The sequence below is a fragment of the Crinia signifera genome, chromosome 5 (assembly GCF_055691185.1).
Source record: "Crinia signifera chromosome 5, ASM5569118v1, whole genome shotgun sequence".
NCBI classification, from domain to species: Eukaryota; Metazoa; Chordata; class Amphibia; order Anura; family Myobatrachidae; genus Crinia; species Crinia signifera.
In genome coordinates this window covers 72,208,738-72,225,674 of record NC_139221.1, presented here as the reverse complement: position 1 = coordinate 72,225,674, position 16,937 = coordinate 72,208,738, and the positions used below count along the sequence as shown (strand labels likewise).

At 45.0% G+C, this 16,937-nt stretch overlaps 1 protein-coding gene across 1 annotated transcript in view; it reads right to left on the bottom strand.

Moving 5' to 3' along the window:
• The window catches only part of CCDC178 (coiled-coil domain containing 178), a 358,769-nt gene that overhangs the window by 214,962 nt on the left and 126,870 nt on the right, over window positions 1–16,937 (bottom strand). The window contains exons 9-12 of the mRNA XM_083187449.1: window positions 9,413–9,508; window positions 8,083–8,219; window positions 6,013–6,196; window positions 17–79 (exon numbers count right to left, since the gene is read on the bottom strand). Of these exons, the coding sequence (XP_083043575.1) occupies window positions 17–79; window positions 6,013–6,196; window positions 8,083–8,219; window positions 9,413–9,508 (480 nt within the window). The remainder of the gene's footprint in view (window positions 1–16; window positions 80–6,012; window positions 6,197–8,082; window positions 8,220–9,412; window positions 9,509–16,937) is intronic.

Below are 16,937 nucleotides of genomic sequence, written 5' to 3'. Positions count from 1 at the left end.
GGACAACATGACTTACCAATGTAACTTGACCTGATTTTACTTCTTCAATAATTTGTTTCCTCAAAGTATCGACCAGAGCCTTCAAAATTAAAATATATAAATAAATAAGCAGTGGGTATAATATTCAGTCCAAATGGTTATTAATGTCATACATATACAGAAACAGGGCTTGATTTATGGAAATTCTTTTTTCAGTCTACTATGCAGGAATGGAAGGATTAAAAAAATCTGGGACATTTTTGAAGAAGCCCTAAATTCAGGATGGAGTCTTTGAAGGGGTGAAGTCTTATGGTATGTATTGAGCATCTAAAAGTGTCTGATGTTATATAAGGGGCATAAGAGTAAGAATACAGTATGTTGGCAAATGAGGACATATGAGGGGGCTAATGTCATAAGTGTCACCTGGATAGGTCTGATGACATATAAGGTGTTAAAAGCAGTGACGTGCGGTGAGGTCATTGCCTGGGGAGGCATTGATCTCCCCGCACGGGACCACAGGCACAGGACCCCCCCCCGCTCGCCCGCCCGCATACCATGCTATATGGTATATGCAGCGGCCGGGCACAGGCAGCAGGGCGTACATGCGCCCTCCTCCCCCAGCGGACTCACCTCTCCTCGGCGGTGACAACGGCTATCTCCCAGCGGCGCCGGACTCCACGCTGTCGCGCTGCTGCATCCTATCCAGGTGGGCCCTGCATGTGTGTGATTGGACAGCGGATCCATCACTGGATCCGCTGACCCAATCACATCTGGGGGCGTGCATTCATACTGGTGCCCCTGTCATTGCGGCACCAGTATGAGTGCCGCTTCCCCATTCATTTTCAATGGGCTTTTACAGCCCATTGCTGCACCCTGCCCCCTGCCCTCCCCTACCCGCCCCCCGCTGCCCGGTGTTTTAATGTTAACAGCGGGAGGCACCTCTCCCGCTGCCTCCCACCCTCACATGCAGCAGTGTAAGATGGTAGGAGGCAGGGGGAGAGGTAGAAATGATGAAAATAATAAAAGAAGATATATAAATATCGGTACTTGTTTCCTAGCACGGCCACAATCGTATGTATCGTGTACCTTTAAGTTAAGGTACACGATCCATACGATGGACCCGATTTCCTTTGAAATCAGGTCCATTTGGCCGGCTAGGACAAAATATCGGGGGCATCGCGTCGGTCGGGACCGCTAACAATGGTCCCGACGCGACCGACGCGATGCCCGCGATTTCCCCATAGGCTTCAATGTTAAAAAATATTTTAACATTGAAATCGTGTCGGAAAAGGTAAAATATCGGGGGCATCGCGTCGGTCGGGACCATTAACATAGGTCCCGACGCGATGCCCCCGATTTTTACATAGGCTTCAATGTTAAAAGATTTTTTAACATTGAAATCCTGAAAAAATGTGAAAAATGTGAAATGGGCCAATATGACCCATTTCACATTTTAGATGTCCCCGTCGTCACCCCACGATAGACGCCAACCCGAAGCGTGGCGAGCGCAGCGAGCCCGCGAGGGGCGGCGGTGCGCGTCCTCCGACCTTTTCATTCCCCTACTATCCACGTCGGCGTGGAGTTGAGAATAGAATAGTGTGGCGAGCGCAGCGAGCCACCGAGCCCGAAGCGTGGCGAGCGCAGCGAGCCCCGCGAGGGGACGCGGATACCTTCACAGATATACGCGTCCCCTCGCGGGCTTCACAGGTGTCCGTGGCGACGCGGACACCTGTGAAGTCCGCGAAGGGACGCGTTTACCTGTGAAGGTATCCGCGTCCCCTCGCGGGGCTCGCTGCGCTCGCCACGCTTCGGGCTCGGTGGCTCGCTGCGCTCCCCACACTATTCTATTCTCAACTCCACGCCGACGTGGATAGTAGGGGAAAGAAAAGGTCGGAGGACGCGCACCGCCGCCCCTCGCGGGCTCGCTGCGCTCGCCACGCTTCGGGTTGGCGTCTATCGTGGGGTGGGGTGTACGCCGTGACATTTGGGGGGGTTGGGAATATTTTACATTGAATCCAATGTAAAATCGGGTCCCAGGGACCCGATTTACATTTCATTAAAAAAAAAAAATCGGGTCCAAAATCGGTCGGTCGCGTCGATCGCATCGCATGCGACCAAATCGCATGCGATGCGATCGACCCGATTTTTCCGACACGACCACCCCGATGTAAATCGGTGTGGCCGTGCTAGGAAACAAGTACCTAAATATCTTCTTTTTATTATTCGCATCATTATGACAGGGGAGGCACTGCCTCCCCTGACTGCACGTCCCTGGTTAAAAGGGATGCAGGGGGAGAGAACACCAAGCTTTGCCCCTAGGTTTAGAGCCACTGAATGCAAAAGAAAACTAAGGGGAGAAAAGGAGCAAGTGAGCAAAGAAAGAGTACTGTACATGAGGGAAGAGGGCCACACTTGTCACTGCTTGCAATCTATAGAAGAGTTGTCCAAAAGATGCTGGGACAAAAATATGTGTCTTAGAGGGTAAAAAATAGTTATTCGTCAGTTAAAAAAAAAACCCTCCTCTTTCCCTCACACCCCTGCCACATAACCTCTTTCATCATCCTCCTTTCCTCACACCCCTGCCACATTGGGCCTTATTCTAGTTCACTCTTAGAGGAAAATTCCTTCTCAAATGGACAAAACCATGTGCACTGCAGGTGGGGCAGATGTAACATGTGCAGACAGAATTAGATTTGGTTGTTATTTTGTTTCTGTGCAGGGAAAATACTGACTGCTTTATTTCTACACTGCAATATAGATCTCACTTTGAAGAAAAACCCCACCAAAATCTAATTCTGTCTGCACATGTTATATCTGCCCCACCTGCAATGCACATGGTTTTGTCCATTTGAGAAGGAATTTGCCTCTAAGAGTGAACTAGAATAAGGTCCATAATATCTTCCATCATCCTCCTTCCCCTATACCCCAATCCCAACAAGACAAAACCTCTCTTCCATCATCCTCTTTCAATTACATATTTGCCACTCATTCCCATCCTGTCTTCTTTCATCTTCCATCCCTCACAGCCGATCCTCCTCCTCTCCTCCATTATCCTCCTTCCCTCACACCCCGGACACATCCTCTCCTCCATCATCCTCTTTCCTTTACATCCCAACAACATCCTGTCCTCAATCATCCTCTGTCCCTACGATCCCAATCCAATCCTGTACTTTATCATTCTCTATCCTCCAGATCTCAGGGGTAGATGTATGAAGTGCCTGGTGCTTTATCACCGGCCAATCAACTCCTGACTGTTAAGTTACAGGCTGGGTTTAAAAAGGGACAGTTAGGAGCTAATTGGCCGGTGATAAAGTACCAGGCACTAAGCTTCAAAAGTGATAAAATGGAGAGTGATAAACATCCAATCAGCTCCTACCTGCCATGTCACAGACTGTGTTTGAAAAATGTCAGGGAGGAGCTGATTGGCTGGCTGTTTATCACTCTCCATTTTATTATTTTTAAAGCTTAGTGCATCTGGCCCTATGTCACTTCTCCCTTTTCACTTCTTCATACATCTACCCCAGAGTCACATCCTCTCTTACATCATCCTTATCCTGCTCTTAAACTCTGGCTACATCCTTTCATCCATCATCCTCCTTCCCTCACATACTAGCTACATGATAGCCTCCACCATCCTCCTTCGTCCAGATTCCCAGTAGCGCACGCAGGGGGGGTTTCTGAGTACCCAGAAACCCCCCCAGGAGTCTAAGGGCACTAGTCTGAAAGCTGAGGGTCCCCTCTTTCCAAGGGTAAAAGAATTTTGAAAATCGGCCCTTGGGAACCGGAGATATCTGACTTCAAAGCAGTGGTCCCTATCCAAGCCTGTTAATTGCTCTTCCCAGTCAGATCTTTCAGGTTCTGTCTGACTTAGAGTTTTTCTGAGGGTATATTCCAAAAGCTGGGACTCTCCCCCTTTGATAGACACTAGTAGCTTGTCTCTACTGTTCCCAGAACCAGAGATATCAGCCTTCCAGCAGCTGGTTACTGCTCCAGCTCCACACACCTGGTATGTAGTTTTATATACTCGTTGGCAGATTGCTCTGCCTCCTAAACTCTGATCCCCTAGTCCCCAATACCATTTGGTAGGTGAGATTCTCTAGTTTTTAATTCCATTAAAATCTAAGAAATCTATTTCTGGGAACTAGAGATATCTGCAGTCAAGCAAGCTGTCCTCCCACCAGAAAATTATGAATAATAAGCCCACTCCACTATACACCCCTCCTTTGCATATTAAACATCCTCTACCACCCTGGAAGTTATGTATCAGGGCCCCTTCATTCAGACCAATGCCCCCTTCTCCCACTCCATCTCCCAGCATCTGTGCAGTAAAGGGGTAATTAGTGGAAATTACTGATCCAGGCCCTACATGCTGAGCGGTTGATATAATACCCCCTACCACCCGGAGGACATCAAAGCTTCCCCCACCCCTACCACTGGAAGATCGGTGGGGGCCCCAATACATTGTTATGCCCAGGGGACTACACTGCTGTTGACGCCCCTGTATGTATATGTATATATATATATATATGTATGTGTGTGTATATATATATATATATATATATATATATATGTGTTTGTGTGTGCGTGTGTGTAAATATATATATATAGATGTATTATTATTATTATTATTTATATACATTTGGTCTATCTATAATACTTTAACTGACCGGGAAATATACTGGGTCACCTAAGTGTCCATCTCCGTGCTTTGCTCCGCCCCTCTGGAAACCCCCTTCTGAAAATCCTGCGTTTGCCACTGATTCCTGTCACATCCTCTCCTCCATCATCCTCCTTCTCTCAGATCCTGAACCCCTTCTCTCCTCCATCATCATTCATTCCGTAGATCCCAGTACCATGTTCTCTACCATCATCCTCGCCCTTCCCTCACACCCAATCTACATCCTCTTCTCCATCCTCCTCCTTCCCTCACATCCAGTCACATCCTCTCCTCTGCCTTCGCTCGGACTCCAGCCCGATCCTTTCCTTCATCAGCCTCCTTCTTCCCATATACCCCTAGCTCCACCCAATTATTTATCCTCCTCCTTCCTTCACATTACAGCCTTTTCTCTTCCCTACCATCATCTTTCCCTCACATATTGTACCATAGCTCAGTCAGTGAGTGTGTCTGCAGTGTCACAAACTCACACCCTGGCCACATCCTCTCTTCCGTCATCCTGCCGCAAGCCCCATGGAGATAGGCATATAGGCATATATTATATATAATTGCATGCACGTATTATAAAAAATGCTTCTTACTATTCACTATAACTAAGAGGAAAGAAATTCAGCTAAAGTATAGGATGTTGTTGCAATAAATAATGCAGTACAAAGTATGCAGTCTACATAGAGGGTACCTGTCATTTAATGCGACAAGCATGTAAAATGGGCTACATACTGTAAACAGTCGGCTGATCCGCAGAGTATTGTGTGTATGCAGCACCCAGGGCCGGGCATCGTGCACACAGCAGTTGGATACAATGGCTAGACTACACCTGCTGCACAACATTTAGAGGCAATTTCTATAGCAGGTATCCTGTAATTGTTCATACTGTATGTCCATAATAATTGACTTGTGTGTATGCTGTGCACAGTGTACAAAAACACACAATAAGATAATGGAAGACTCTGTTAGATAGTGTTGAGGTGTGTATCTGGTGTAGTAGTTTTTCTACATTTAAAATCAATCCAAACATTCTGCAACTTATTACTACTTCAAAACAATGTGGTCCTATTGAGAGATTACAGGTATGTGTTACAGAGCACTGCCACCTAGTGGCCATGTGATACAATAAACATTAGATCATCCCTATTGAATTACTTTTCATTTCAATACTTATATAGTTGCATAGCTTCCAAATAATGTTTAATAGCAACTAGAACATGGTATTATACTCCTCATCCTCCTCCTGCAGCACAACACAAAGGTCTCCGTGCAGTAATGAAGCTACAGTATATAGATTTCCAGGTATAAATCCAATATGGTAAAGTCAATGCTGGGAATGTGGGTAACAGTTTCTCTTTACAGAACCTCACCTTCAGACGGGTTTCCTCTTTAGACAACTGTTCCTCCAGTTCTGTCAGTTTTGCTTTGGATGCTGTGTGCTGAACATACACCTTGGCCAGATCCTTAGCAACCTGATTGGTCTGCTCTTCCTTCTTCGCTAGGCTCTTCTGCATGCGGTGAATGTCTGCTTCAAGCTTACGTCTCATCTTATAACTATTATTATAAGACAAAATCAATATTGAATTCCTTCATTTTGTTTTAATCAACACAATGCTTGCACACAGATGGCATGTTCTTTACTTATCTACTAATTAGTCTGTATAATAATTTCCTTACTGTTTTGAATATATTATCACACTGTGAATAATAGTGTAAAAGATTAATAGTCATTATAATACTTAGTCACAGTCACCGTACCATCATAAACTGTGAACAATGAAAGTGCAGTTGTTTTATTAAAGTTTGCCATTAAGTAATAGCAACAATTACTTAAAGCGACATTACCATATAATCCATAGAAGGAGAATCGTCTTTTTTATCTGTTCTTTCTGGCGCAAGGGTTTCCTGCAGTATAACCTGCTTATAGTATAGTGTTCATTCTAGCACCCGCCAACTTTGAAAACCCATGCAGTTCCTGTTCCCTGCCTGGGGTGTCGCTGTCTGCTGTGGTGTTTCTAGTACAGGTCTGGTTTGCATATCAGTGCTGATATACAGACCACACTGTGCTAGATGCACTACGACAGACAGTGACACAACAGGCTGGTAAGAGGAACTACATGGGTTTTCAAAGTTGGCGGGTGCTAGAATGAACACTATAGTAGTGTGCAAGGTTTTGACAGAACTTTGACACTAAGGGGGAAATTTACTAAGATGGAGTTCTGTTTTATATGGGATGTTGCTATGGGCAACCAATCAGATACTATCTATCTAGAAGGTGCTAAATAAATAAGTAGATTCTGATTGGCTACATCCCATGTGAAATAGAACTACCATCTTAGTAAATGCCCCCTTAATTGAATCTCTACCTAAATCAATGTTACACTATTGCCCATTTCCTCTCCAGAACCCTGAGGGTCCTCCACTCTAGTTTTCCCTCCCTGGACAATGGGACCCATCACAAAGTCCTGGCTAAAGACATTATGGGATATTCGATGCACTGACGGCGAGCTATGATGGCGAGCAGTGCCAACAGCTCGCCATCAGCGTATTCAACTCCCTCTCCTTTACTCGCCATTCCCACCTCGCTGTTTCCTTTCGGCAAGGTGGAAACAGTGAGTGTGTCCATTAAAGCGACGGAGCTCGCTACAATATGCAGCAGATTTGCCGCATTTGCGGTGAACCTCACCGTTTTAATGGGATCAGAGGATGGGGAGGATTTGCCCATAACACTGAATACGGCGAGGGGGTTTGATGGCTAGAATGTCTTTTCCTCCCCGAAGACATGGCATTAAATACTGCCCATTGTATTGCTGTGGAAGAAAGGTGTAAGCTGGAGAACCACAATAGTTGAGGTCCTCTGCAGCCTTATTTAAGTGACAAACTTAATGTGCTGCACAGTTAGACGGTAATGCAGTTTTAAGGGGGTTTCCACCTATTTTTTGGGGATGATTTCTTGAAAGTTAACAGAAGAAGGACCAAAAAAGGTTTGCTTACAACATAATACAAAACATATAAAAAATGTTTTGTATTTTGTTGTCGCTTTTGAGGATTGAACATTTCCTTTTTATAAAACACATTTGCAATACATTTTATTAATTGAGTGCAGTACTGGTTTTAGTGCTAATATATATTTTTGTTCTGTTTTCATATTTTCTTGCTTAACACATGAAGGCACAAATTCCATACTTTTTAAATTGCATGTTTAACAATGAGCGTCCACTATTTAAATTCCAGCAATATAGAAATACAAACCGCCATCACGCATTCCTGAAAAGCATTGGTCCATTCCCAAAAAACGAACGTACGATGTAATCAAACACAAAAGTAGAGATTTCAGTGCAATATTTATGGCAACAAAGTGGGGGAAATCAGGAGAAAAGGGGATTAAACTGCATTATATATAGACACCATTAGAAAAATGCACAATATAATTTGATAACCTGTTTGAGATTTTAGTTGACATGTCCTCATTTTCCAGAGTAAGGGTCTTATTTTCATATTCTAAGTCTCTGAGTGTGTGAAGTTTTATATGCAGCTGCTGTTCCAAATCAGATAACTGACTCTGAAAATCAGTTTCCTAAAATTAAAAACAAAATAAATGCTCAGGCAACTCTTCACTGCATTCGGACATTAGGGAGTTATTTGCTCTGTAGCGGAGCAGAGAAACTCCAGGCACTAGAACAAATGAGAAAAACATCTTGAAATCTTAAAAATAAATAAGAGATAATATAAGAGCCACCATACTGCAGACCCAACGTAAAAATAAAAAATGAAAGTGCAAGTTAAGAAATGGAAATACTGCACAGATATTTGGGGGTAAAGGATTTTTTTTTTAAAATGTTTACATTGACTGTAGCTCAGCTCCCATTTAAATCATGTGTATAGAATAATATATTTAATAATAGCTCACATTTACTTTGTATGTGTGCCAACGTCACCAGAGATGTTTCTATTCTAAACCTTGTTTTTATTTCCTATTTTCTATTCATGTTAGTAGCTCTGACATTGGGAAGGGAGGACGCTGAAGGGTTTGTAGTACATAAGCTACCAACACTTGGTATTCAGAACAGAAGTGCAGGAAAATGTAGATATGTTCAAGGAAATATAACAATAAACAGTGGGCACCAGTATACCGTAGACCGTATGCAAGAAAGAAGTGTTGGAGAGGATGGTACTTCCCATTCTAATAAGAGCCTGATCCCACACAATGTGACCTAGCCTTTCAGCCAGGGCCATGTGGCGGCGGGCATGGGTGTCACCCATGGGAATGCCTAGTGTTTTATGGGCATCCCCATGAAAACGATGGGCGGTCCCATGGGATTGCGGGCGTGTTTCAGGGTGTGCCAGAGGCGGGCCGCTGATGTTTGCAAAGGCAAGGAAAATCATTTCATGGTTGCCGACCATCAAATGAATTGCCGACCATCAAATGAATTGTTGCAGGCACATGCGAGTGGATTTGTCTTCATGACACGATGAGGGGAAATGGCATGGGGGGGGGGTGCATTTGCCGGAGTGGCTTTACAAGGACTTGGTAAGCTCTGCGAGCTTTGCAGCTTCCTGAGTCAACCAGAATCACCCCCAAAATGTTTAGACTATAAGTTCTTCCTAACAGGGCCCTTCATCGTATGTCAGTATACAATGTTGTGAACGTATCAATTACTGTCCTGTTTGATCACTCTTCAATGATGTCATTTGGCTGAACGTTCCATCCTATGTACGGCACTGCAGAACCCTAGTAGCCCCATACAAAGAAAAGCTAATAATAATTACCATGATTTTCGCTTCCTGAGAAAGTCTGGAATAGATATTGGTTATGTCTTTGTATTTCTTTTCTTGATCATCCAACTCGTACTTGAGATCAGTCACCTAAGAAAGAAAGCAAACAAAAAGGTCATACCAGATTTTGAGTTCTAACACTGAATTCCATTGGGTCAATCCAGTTACGGGCTATGTTCTTGCCCTACAAATTAGTGTGACAACAGCCACACTCTACGGTATCTCCAACTCAAACAGTTTTGTACAAATGGGCGAGATGCGGGCTGTCACCGGCATTTCCACATTGTTGCATTGTTGCATTGTTCGCCCGCAATTAGATTGACCCTATAAAAACACAATTATAAGGTTTCCTCCGAGTCCCCTGATTTCCTTTAATAATTATGCCAAATACGAACCCTTTCATGCATAGAGGTCGCTATAGTGAAAAGTTGTTTTATCATCTCCTATACAAACTATTTTTTTTATATCAATAGAGCAATGTGTCCTCTTCCTAATCCCTATACACACTAGACTATATCACATTGGAACAATATTATCAACTCCCAGCGAATATCATAGTGCATACACACTGAACAATATCGTTAACAATATCGGTTAGTGACCTTATTAGATCCACTGCTGAACATGCAGTCGTAGACAATATAGGCCCTTATTCTGATCGGTGGGGCCGGATCCGAATATGCGGCCAGGACCGTGCGTGCGAAACCCCGCCTTCCATACGGATCGCCAACTCCGTCCGTACGCGTTAAGAAGCTGGCCGAACGGACCGCACGTGTATTTTTCATGTAATACGCCTCCTCCATCTCAGGGAACCTCCCCCATCATTCGATATGTCCGCCCCCTACACGTGCGTCACGGCCGCATTACCATACGTACGCCCAGCGTTTGCATGGGAACGCCCATGAAACGCGGGGTGTATGCATATGGTAATGAGCCCAAATAGCCCTTCACGCCCCTCTCCACCCCCTGTTCGGAGTGTTCACATTTCATGCGTGATTTGGCCGTACGCCCCGCTCGCACATGCGCAGAGACGCCTCTGCACATGCGCAGACACAAAACATCGGCGGCACGAACGCACGCGGATATAACCGCACCAACCAGAATAAGGGCAATAGTCAAGATTAAGCTGAATATATAGATGATAGGCAGAGGAGGTTCATTAACGACTAGCGGGAGTATGCATCGTTAACAATATTGAGTGTACACACTAACAATATCGATCAGAAGGACCAAACTGAGCGATATAAGTTTTAGATATCACTTAGTGTGTATGGGGTTTTTGAAGGTATGTCACCTAGTGGCAGCTTTGAATTCCCATAAAAATAAAAAAGTCTAAATAAAATGTCAGGGAAAAGTTTATCAAGACCAAGTACTTCTGTAAAATCTTTTTTTGCCAAAGACAGCAGAGCAAATAATTAAACTACATATAAGAAAAGTAACATTTAATGCCTTGTATTTTAGATGTTCTGATAATATACTCAATTCATTTGTTTCACAGTTGATGTAAAAAATTCAGTGGACATCATGCAATACAAAGCTCCATGCTGTTTAAAAATGAGCAACATTATAAGAACCCCACCAGACATTTGTTTTTCCATTTTACCTTATCTATTTAAAAAATGAATTACTTTAACAGTTAAACTACTTGTACATGATTATAGATCAATTATTTATATTGCAGTTGCATGTTGTCTACTTAAGTGGACACATTTACAGATGGGTCAGGTCCCATCTTTGCAGGGGATGGCGCTGGCGTCGCCAGCCGCCATCCCCCGCCAGCGCCATGGCGATGGTGAGAAGGGGACGCGCGCGCACGAGCGGCGCGCGCGTCCCCTTCCGACGGCGCTTCCATCCGTTCCCCCGGGTCCCCGCCGGCTTGCCGGCGGTAACCCGGGGTCCCCGCCGCCTGCCCGCACCCCCCCTAACCCTGTCCGTCTCCCTGAGGCGGAGACGGACAGGGTTTCCGTCGCGCTAGCGACGGAGACTGAGACGCGCGTGCGCGTGAGACGCACGTGCGTCTCAGTCTCCTCGCTGGCGAGGCTGCTGGCGGGTCGCCAGCGTGTACGTTCTGGCGACCCGCCAGCAAGGATGAACAACATAACATACTGTACTTCAGCTATGTTTATATATATTGTGTCAAAAGCCCAAATACCACGCTCATACCGGCGGCATAAGAGAGGTAATGACTAGGCTTGCAAGGGATAATAAAGTTCCTGTACAGTAGTTCCTGCACCTCATGCACGCGCTGCAGCACAAATTTTACGCATGTGCAAATGAGGTTTTCAAAAGTGACATCTGGTGGTTAATCTGTGGTATTGAACGCCACGGCGAATCGCCAAGCTTGTAAAAGATATTGCGAATGCCGAGCGCCACGGCCGCCATGGCGGCCGTGGCGGAAAAATCACCATAGGCTGCAAAGATGAGACCTGATACATCTGTATACAGTTTCAAAAACTTTTTGTATTTTTATAAGCTTTAAAGTCATACATGAAAAAGACTAAACCTAAAAAAGAAATATATAGGCCATGAGATTCCTGAATTAAACTTTATTCAAGTTCACATGTAGGAAATCCTGTTTGCCAGAACTGACAGCAGCAAGGCATGAAGGGCAATGGCATAAAAATGCCACTGTAGCTCAGTGCGAGCTGACGCCACGGTGACTCTGCAGATTCCATGCGGTCGGGCCGCCCACATGGACTCTACTGAAAATGGACATCCAAAAATGGCCGCTGCCTTAGAGGAGACATATATTAGAGGTCCTACTTGACCTCCAGTGCCTGTCAGAGGAGTGCAGCACTTACAGCTATACCCAGAAGTGTGAGCCCTAAACTGGCAACAAGCATGTAACCCGTAGCAATGAGCAAGTAACTCAATTTCAACAAGCAAGAAACCTCTAGCAACAAACAATTAAGCCTGGCCATAAACATTTACCCAATCGCAATGACCATGAAACACCATGTGAGCATGTGACCCCTGGCAACGAGCAAGAAGCTCCTGGAAACAATCTCAGTGACATCAGTTTCCATTATTCAAATCACTTTTCATTACTTGAATTACATGAGAGTAGTCTAGACATGATCATATATAATTCTCAGTGTTCACCTCCTTCACACAGCAGCTGCCTATGGCTAATTACATGGGTGCATGCAATACATGGTGAAACTAGCAGAGATCTCACATGGCTGGTCCCTCCTGTATGTGACATACATGCACTCCTCAGGAACGGGATACAGTCATTAGGTCTACACCAACTAGGTCGACAAGCACTGGGTCGACACCACTAGGTCGACAGGCAGCAAGGTCGACATGGATCAAGGTCGACATGGGTCTAGGTCAACATGGGTCTAGATCGACATGACATTAGTTCGACACAAGCATTAGGTCGACATGGGCAAAGTCGGCAGTCAAAAGTCTAGACCAAACAATCCACAAAATCATTAATTTGTTAGACAAATCTCTAAACGCTGTATAATAGTCAAGTCAAGTTTATTATCACCGGCAATGAGGAAATGACAGTGTACTAAACTGGCCCATGCAGCAGCTACAGCCTGGCCCTCATTAACAAGCTCCTCCACCTCCCATGTCTATACTGAGCAGACAGTTATTTATATTAGTAGGAAATAAAATATTTTGGGGTCGATTCAGGATCATTCACGGTGATCCCAATTTGGTTCCTGCCCTGGCGGGGTTGGACGGCGGCAGGGGTGGGGAATGCCCATGGGAAGGCCCAGCATTTTATTGGTGTCCCAATGAAAATGCTGGGCGTTTCCATGGGTACACGGGCGGGCGGCTAACGTCATAGGACGTCAGCTGCTCGCCACGTCTTTATCCAAGTGCACGCAAATAAAAGTCAGTTTTCACTGACTTCTATTTTCGAAGGCAGGAGTCAATGGTCAGCGAGCATGGAATGATTTCTCCTGCAGCGGAGGCATGCGTGGGGGTGTGTTTTTGTTACACATCCCCTCGCATTGTACCGATGGGAATCGGCGGAGGCGGATACTCAATGGGGCGCCGTCTCAGGTGCTCAATAAACTGCAATGTTCTTTATTCATGCATTTTATTCTAAATGTGAAATAAACTATTTCTCTCTTCTTGCTTGATCTGTTGTAATCCAAACGGGATAAATAATACACAATTTATCACAACTGATATTCTACAAATTTCTAGACAGTAAACGAATATAAGAGCCTATAAATGATAGGTATAAAATGTAATCCAGATGAACCTTTTTGTAGCATGCTGTAGACACAGAAAACACTAGGTTGAATCTTTGTTTGGAAAGTATCATTTTGTGTAACTCAGCTGAAAAGTTATTTCTTCCTTGTAAAGCTTTTAGAAGATCTACTGTGAAGTGGAAATGATTGCTTACTGGACGCAATGCCTCTTGTTCTGTGTCCTAATTTAAATTAGTTCTTAAGTCACAGAAGATGCTGTGGCTGCTTTTTATCCTTCACAGCCAGATGATATAAAACTTAAGCCGATCAATTGTAACTTCCATCTCTCCTTATTAAGGCACTAAACACGTCCCGGGTTACTGAAATTGCTTTCAACCTTACACTTATCATATGTTCTTCAACATATGCATTATACAGCAGCTTAACCATCTAATATGCTAGCACAAACAAAAGTAAAGCTGTACATTGCAGCATTTATTATAGTGCTTTGTACAGATTAACTGACCTAGAAAAAGTGTTGCTTTCACTTTAACGATATAAATGGGCACAAACCCAAAGAAAATGTATGATTCATGATTAGCTCTACCATGCCTTTCCCCAACGTTAGACCTTTGTCTTCCTGTAAGGGTGCTTTGGTTTGCCTTTAACCTGTCAAATTATGTGGAACATTTTTAAACAGTGGTATATACCCATTGCACCTTGTATACGTAAAATATAAGCTATTTACATACCTCCCAACTCTCCCGCTTACCGCCGGAACGTCCCAGTATTTGAGGGCGTACCTGCGTCCCGCCCGGGGCCGCCATTGTCCCGCGGTGGGGGGGGGGCAGTTGTGAGTCCCCCCCAGCATGAAGAGTATAGACACTGTGCAATGCGACGCAGAACGGCGAAAATCGAGGGCACAGCCTTAGGACACATCAACTCATGAGACCACGCCCCCTTTTCATAGGCCATGCCCCCTTTACAGGAGCACATGCGGCTTTGCCGCGCACGGGTCCCGATCAGAGGGGACACAAAGTTGTAAGGTATGCATGTATGTAACAAAAGTGTGTGAGTGCGTGTGTGTGTGCATGTGTAGGGAGGCATGGCATGGAGGTAGTATCAGTTAGTCACACTGTAACACCTGCCTGGTACTGGGTATGGCAGAATACCCCTGCATTGTCACAGTTGATATACTTTGCACTTACTTGGCTCTGTCTGGAAGTGGGTTAGACACAATTACCAGTGGGCACCATGAATACTCAGGAGTTTAATTACAGCAGTGTTGCGGTAGTGGGCTTACAAGTGCCAGTGCAGTGCAGAAACAATTGAGCACCAGGCCATCTCATCACAAAGCAAGCACAATTTATTTAAAGTTCAAACAGGGTTATCATGGAAATAACATTAGATTATTTGCTCTACTCCTCCAGCACCACATTCCTATGGATTACATCAGACTACATCAGTCCAGCACTTCTTTGTATTCGTATAAATAAGAAACAGCAGGAACTACCAGTATATCCTAGGAACAGTGAGGCTACAGCAGCAAACTGGCACTCTCTTCTGTGTATTCTCCACCTATTCGCTGGGGATTCTCTCAGTCTAAGTGGGATACCTCATGGACTCTACACGATGGGGGCCTTTAAAGATGCCATGTGACTTGCAGCCACGCACCCAGATCTACCTCTCCCAAGACTCACACCTTTCGTCATTCTTCTTAGGTACCCCTAAAGGTGGGGATCTCCCTTGTTCCTTCGACTACACACTGCTGCTTTCACACTGCGGTCTCTCTCTCCCTGAAGCTTCTGGCTCCCATCTCACACTGAAAATATTTAATCTCTCGCTCTTCATAGCAACACTCACACACTGCTCCATAATGCCAGGGACCGTGGAACACACTTTGGCATGGCCACAGTCCCAGGACGGGCTTTCTCCCTAGGACACTAGCCTGTTTCCTGCATTTCAAATCAGCAACACTGACCAATTGCTTGTCCTTTGTCCTTAAATCCTCTAACATTCTATCCTTCCCCCTACATGTCGAAGAATCTGGAAGAACTGGTTTAGACCATAAACTCCCCCACTCAGTGATAAGGCTGAATCTTTTTTTATAACTTTTCAGTATCTGTTAACCCCTGCCTTTCCAGTGTGTAATGTCTCCTACCATTCCAGTATTCCACAACACCTTATCCCACCTCACCACCAGCCCTGGCACTATCCCTTGTGTATAAGTCTGTATGACAGAAAAAGCCAGTAGTTTATGTAATGGTGTAATATAATTAGCGGTACTTATGTATTAGCAGGTCATCCAATCCGCATACGTACAGCACCATAGGGAAATCGCATCGCACGCAATTTTTGCATGCAATTTTTGCATGCGATGCGATTTTCCTATGTAATTTATTCACTGCTCTCTGTCCTTGGGCGATGCGATGCCATTTAATGTACTATACACTTGTATGACATACAATGGGATTTAGGAAACCCCCCACTATCCACACCACCCCGAAGCGTGGCGAGCGCAACGACCCCCGCTAGGGGCGGCGGAACGTGTCCTCCCGACATTTTCATACCCCCACTATCCACGTCGGCGTGGAGTTGATTTTATATAGTGTGGCGAGTGCAGCGAGCCACCGAGCCCGAAGCGTGGCAAGCGCAGTTAGCCCCGCGAGGGGACGCGGAATACATGTAACATAATCCACGTCGCCTCGCGGGGCTCGCTGCGCTTGCCACTCTTCGGGCTCGGTGGCTCTCTGCGCTCGCCACACTATTTAAAATCAATTCCAGCCAACGTGGATAGTGGGGGTATGAAAAGGTAGAGAGGATGCGTTCCGCCGCCCATCGCGGGGCTCGCTGCGCTTTCCACGCTTCGGGGTGGCGTGGATAGTGGGGGGTGCCTAAATCCCATTGTATGTCATAAAAGTGTATACTACTGTAAATTAAATGGCATTACACCCTATCGCATACGATTTTATGTGCGGTGCGATCGCATGCGATGCGGTGCAATGCGATTTTCTTACGCAGAATCACCCACTAAGCTATTTGCTTAGTGGGCGCCCTGCAAATACATAAGTACCTAATTAGCTTAAAGTGATGGATGTGAACGTACTTGAATAAACACCTTTATGACACTTTAACAGATACTATAGATTGTAAGCTTGCGCGCAGGGCCCTCCTCGATATTGCTCTGTTACTACCCAGTTTGTTTTATCACTGTTGTTTCCAATTGTAAAGTGCAAGGGTATATGATGCACTACATAAGAAACTGTAAATAAATAAATAATACTTGATCAAAAGCAAACGGTAAGAAGGATTTCAGTCACCAAATCACACCAGCATATAGCTGCTGCAGCAGCTACGTATTTCCG